Source organism: Gouania willdenowi, chromosome 12, assembly GCF_900634775.1.
Source record: "Gouania willdenowi chromosome 12, fGouWil2.1, whole genome shotgun sequence".
NCBI lineage: Eukaryota > Metazoa > Chordata > Actinopteri > Blenniiformes > Gobiesocidae > Gouania > Gouania willdenowi.
The window spans coordinates 2,046,466-2,052,362 of record NC_041055.1 but is presented as its reverse complement, the minus strand read 5'-3'; the positions used below and the strand labels follow the sequence as shown (position 1 = coordinate 2,052,362).

General features: G+C 38.3%; 1 protein-coding gene across 4 annotated transcripts in view; it reads left to right on the top strand.

Annotated features, from left to right (window-relative positions):
- lhfpl2a (LHFPL tetraspan subfamily member 2a) overlaps window positions 1-5,437 on the top strand; it is a 36,246-nt gene extending 30,809 nt beyond the window's left edge. For all 4 annotated transcript variants that reach the window (XM_028463354.1, XM_028463355.1, XM_028463356.1 and 1 more), the window contains 2 exons: window positions 827-1,431; window positions 4,835-5,437. In XM_028463354.1, coding sequence (XP_028319155.1) covers window positions 1,008-1,431; window positions 4,835-5,091 — 681 coding nt within the window. In that variant the 5' untranslated portion in view covers window positions 827-1,007 and the 3' untranslated portion in view covers window positions 5,092-5,437. The remainder of the gene's footprint in view (window positions 1-826; window positions 1,432-4,834) is intronic.
- The last annotated feature ends 460 nt before the right edge of the window (window positions 5,438-5,897 follow it).

Genomic DNA, 5,897 nt, shown 5'->3' with positions numbered 1-5,897 from the left:
AAAATACATGACAAGAGGCCCTTGAAAAAATAATCGCAATGAGATTATTTTCCAAAATGGTTCAGCCCTAGCGTACAATATAACCCTCAATGGTTTACTGTACATCATTCATTTAATGTGTGGTCTTGGTTTCACTCTGTAGCTAAAATATGATGAAGCTAATCTACTCACAGCAACGCGGCTACTGCACAGTAGCATGTTTACGTCACCCAGAAAATGGACGCTATGGTACGCGAAGGTTAAATGCTGCTTTTTTCACCCAGATGAATTCCACTGGAATCATCATTTAGTCTGGTTACTAACTGTGTCACTACACCCAACGTGACTGATAAATGTTAGTGTTAATGTATCTCCTGCTGCTCTAGAAGGACTTTTAAAGAATAGAACCTAACAAACCTCTATTATCATATATAGTCTATGATGAAGTAATATTCACTACAGGTACGGTTTAAAACCATAGCAGTGGACAGTATTGGTGGTTTTTGTTTGGCATTTCCACACATTTACAAACTGAGAACACATGACAACAGTGTATGTCACAAATATTCCTTCATTGAGAAGATTCTTAAAGGAGAAGTAGCATTTATTTATGGATACTTTATTTTTATATATAATAAAATATATAATAAATAGCAATTTTCCATTAATTTTGTGAAATTTTAAGGAAGAAATACTATATTGTGATATAAAATGTTCTCCATAGTGAATCAGAGGGTTTTAATGGCGGGACTTTGCTTTGATGTTTTGGTGATGTCATACATGAGATGTTTGATGAACGCTGATGTTTGCATGTTCTCACCTCTGGTTCCTATGTGTGTGTGTTCAGGTGTGTTAGAGGCGGTGCCAGCGGGCTGGCTCTGGACCTTCACCTCAATACGATGTAGAACCAGGAAGAGCACGAGCCTGAAGAACGAGGAAGCCCCGCCCTCCACAGCCTCACCTGCACACCGCTCCTCCTCCTACTCCTTCTCCTCCTCCTCCTCTCTGCGTAAACCGCCGCCGTCAGCATGTGCCATGTGATCGTCACGTGTCGCTCCATGCTGTGGACTCTGTTGAGCATCGTGGCGGCGTTCGGTGAGCTCATCGCCTTCATGAGCACCGATTGGCTGGTGGGCTTTCCGCGCACCCCCGACGTCGTCTTCGCCCCCCAGGGGGCGTCGGCCGCGGCCGGCGAGGCCTACAGGCCCACGCTGGGCATCTACGGGCGCTGCGTGAAGCTGCCCCACCTGCAGAGGGGGGTCCTGTGCGGCCCCTACGCCGTGCACTTTGGAGAGATCGCCAGCGGGTTCTGGCAGGCCACGTCCATCTTCCTGGCGGCGGGAATCCTGCTGCTGTGCGCCGTGGCCTTCATCTCCGTCTTCACCATGTGCTTCCAGAGCATCATGAAGAAGAGCATCTTCAACGTGTGTGGACTGCTGCAGGGAATCGCAGGTGAGTTACACAGACCACGTGCACACTCCCAGCATGCCGAGCGGCGAGATTTCATCATCCAGTCACAGACGTCTCAATAAGATGAAGTGTTCGACAGGGAGAAGTCGTACATTCAGAGAAAAAATTCACCTTTAAAGATGATTTATTACATCAATGGAACCACACGTGAGGCCAGAAACACACAAAGTGACAGAAAAATACACAAAACAGCTGCAAAAATACACAAGAGGACGAGGAAGAAAACTCACAACAAATACACAAAATGTGCTAAAAATGTTACAAAACAACACCAAAAACACACATGACAACAAAAATGCACAAAATTACTCACAAAACACACAAAAAATGATCGAAAAATACAAATTTAACAACAGAATTACACAGAAAGACTCAAAAACAACAAAAAACTCACACAAAATTACACAAAAACATTTTAAAAACACAACAGCACAACAAAAGTGCACAATTTTACTCCAAAAAATGCACAATAGTACAAAAATACACATGACGAGGAAAACATTTTAAAAAATGAAAGTAAATGAGATAAATATACAAAACGCCAAAAACAAACATTATGACAACAAAAACGCACAAAATGACGAGGAAGAAAACTTAGAAAAAACACATAAAATTCGATTAAAAAATATACAAAACAATGAACGAAAAATACAAATAAAACAACAGAATTACACAAAACAGCTCAAGAGCGTAAAAAATTATACAAAAACCTTTTAAAAACACAACAGCACAACAAAAGTGCCAAAATATAAAAAAATATATAAAATAATATAAAAATATACAGAACACCAAAAACATATTATGACAACAAACATTAATTTACAAAAAAAAAAACTACTGAAATATACAAAACAACACAAATACAGAAAAACATTGTAAAAAACAACAGCTAAACAAAAATGCACCAATTTACTCACAATACACAAAATGAAAATAAAAAAGAGAGAAATATAAAAAAAACACACATTATGACAACAAAAATGCACAAAATGACAGAAAAATTAAAATATAAATCCTTCTCCAAAAGCAGCCAAAATAAAAGCATCACACAAAGTCGCTCTAGGCTTTACTGTAAGTCACATGACTCATTGTTAGACTGCAATTCATTTTATTGATTTGTTTCCATGTCTACATATCAGTGAATATTTCCTCTGAGTTCACTGGTGTCACACGTCACCATGACGACAAACACACATCAGCTAGTCTGTGGTTAAATGAGTTTATTGCTGATGCTGTAAAGTTCTTTCCCACCATGACTGGGCGACCTTTGCCCAGTGACCGTGACTCATTTTTAAACTGGAACTGAGAGTCAAACCAGTGTCGTACTGGAAATAAAAGGAGTGACTCATGTGTGATCTGATGTTTATCATCAAAACTACACAAACTGTTTCATTTGAACAAACAACCAATGTACGTGATTCACTGGGAAAAAGATCCGTAATAAACCATGAGCCGATCACAGTTTTAACCATTTGTTTTCTATTGTCTATGTGTATTTTAGCATTTTAGCATTTTAGCCTGAACGAGGACTTTTTAGAGAAATTCTCCATAAATGAGCCTAAAAAATCAGGACGTTCTTGTTTTAGTGTCAATGATACCTTCAGATTTCCTGAAACACGATCCAATAAAACAGACGTGCCACAGACGTCCCTCAGTCTATCTCTGTGCTCCAAAAAGATACACAACAAAACCCACTAAAATGACTCCAAAAACACACACAACTACAAGAAAAACACAAAATGACTCCAAAAACACTCCAGATCACAGAAAAACACTAAAATGATTCCACAAACATAGAAAACTACAACAAAAACACAGAAGAACACAAATAGATTCACTAAAGTGACTCCAAAAACTCACAAAATGACTTCAAAAACAATAAATTACATACAAAATTAACGTTTGTGTCTTTTTGTTTTTATTCCATGTATTTATATTTATTTTTTGTTAATTTATGTTAATTTTTTATTTCTTTTGTGAATTTTTTAATTTTTTTGTGTATTTTGTCTATTTTTGTTGTTATTTTTTGTGTATTTTATGTCTATTTTTGTTATTTTTTTGTTGTTTTTGCAATTTTTCAACTGGTCTTAACATTTGGATCAGCAGTGTTTATAAATATAACTGGTTTTCACTGGTTTCCATTAAAAAATACCAGTTTGAGGAACAAGTTCATTGTGTGCGTGTGCGTGTGTGTGCGTGCGTGCGTGCGTGCGTGCGTGCGTGCGTGCGTGTGTGTGTGCAGTGGGGGAGGGTAGCAGCACTGTCTTCCTTCCATCATCAGTCCTGGACATCTGGATCAGCAACATGTAGAGAGAGAATCACCTCCGTGTTTGTTTTCATGAAGTAATAATGACGTCACTGTGATACTGTAGATAGATGTATAGATGTATAGATAGATGTATAGATAGATAGATAGATAGATGGATGTATAGATGTATAGATGGATGTATAGATGTATAGATAGATAGATGGATAGATAGATAGATAGATAGATAGATGTATAGATAGATAGACAGATGTATAGATGTATAGATGTATAGATAGATGGATGGATAGATAGATAGATAGATAGATAGATAGATGTATAGACAGATAGATGGATGTATAGATGTATAGATAGATAGATAGATGTATGTATTGATGGATAAATGTATGTATAGATGTATGTATGAGGTACTCCAGGTTTATATTTCTGTCTGAGAGATTTTGGATCTTAAAACCATCAGTGGGAACACGTTGAACTGGTTGAAAGCTCTGGCTGAGATCATATGAACTGGTTTGCTAAAGCACTGGTTAGTGGTGGTGACTTCATGCTCACTGGGATAGGAACCAACAACCTCTCCCTGTTCTGTGTTTGACCTGAGAGCAGTGCATGCTGGGATTGATTAACAGACTATTCCTTCAAACGTTCTCATGTTTGTGGGTTTTTAATGTTGTTTTTTTAAACAACTTTTTTTGGTTGTTTATTGTATTTTTAGTTGTTTGTATTTTTTGGTTTATTGTGTGTGTTTGTATATTTTGTGTATTTTTCAATTATGTTTTTTTATGTAGTTTTGCGTCTTTTTGTTTTTTTTTTAATGTATTTTCATTTATTTTTGACAATTTTTTAAAATTCTTTTTGTGTGTTTTCATACAATATTTGTGTGTTTTTTCATGTAGTTTTGTGTTTTTTCATCACCGTTATATTATGTAAAAATTGTCATATAAGTTGCGCTGCTGTATAAGTCGTCCTCTCAAATCAAAATGAAAAGTCTCGACTTCTACTCCAGACGTAGCAGTATTTGTGCTCCCATAATTCCCTGTACTCTGTATTCTAGCACTGGGTTGTGTGATTAGTTGTGTGCGATGCTAACAATGCTAACGCTAACATCGTCTCCCCCCCCAGGGCTGTTCCTGATCCTGGGTCTGATGCTCTACCCTGCGGGCTGGGGTTCAGACAAGGTGCAGCTGTACTGCGGTGCGGACGCGGCCCCGTACCGGGCCGGGCTCTGCTCCATGGGCTGGGCCTTCTACACGGCCATGGGCGGCACCGTGCTCACCTTCGTCTGCGCCGTCTTCTCCGCCCAGGCCGAGATCGCAACGTCCAGCGATAAAGTCCAGGAGGAGATCGAGGAGGGGAAGAACCTCATCTGCCTCCTCTGAGGGGGCGGAGCCTCTGCTGTCGATCCTGGTCCTCTAACCGTGAAATGAAGGATCCGCTTTGTTTACCACTAAGACTGGTCCACGTGCCAAGTGTTTTTTTTGTTTTTTTTTTAATCTCAGCTTTCTACGGCGTTACGTTCACGCCACAATTCTCCACCATCAGCGGTAAACTCGTTCTGTGCGATTAAATACGAATCATGCATGAGAAAAAAAAGGAAAATCTGCACAAGAATAAATATTCTCGCGATCAAAAACAGGTTTACGCAGATTTTGCGCTAGAAGAAAAAAAACTGCAAATTTTTCTGCGCAAGAAGAAACAAATTCTGCACCAAAGAAAAAATCCTACGCAAAAGGCATGCGAAGAAATTCCTGTGTAAAAAACTAATTCTGCGAAACTAAAATTCTATGTGAAAAAATAAATAAATTTTACGCAGATTTTGAGCAAGGAAAAAAACGTGCAAAGACAGATTTTTCTGCACAAAGGTGGACAATTTTTTATAACGAGAAGAAAACCCTGCGTGAAAATGACATTTTACGCAAGAACAAATACAGATTGTGCGCAAAAACCAAAATCCTGTGCGACAAAAAATGTGTTCTACAAAGATTTGGGACAATAAGAAAAAATCCTACGAAAAAGCACGAGAAGAAAATCCTGCGCTAAAAAGAATAAGGTTTGCGAAAACCAAAACCTGCGCAAATTTTGGGCAAGATGAAAAAATAGTAATTTGTTAATGTTTCATTTATTCACACAAACGTTTTTATGGAAATTTACTTTGATCTCCTCACATGTTTTGACTGACGACTGC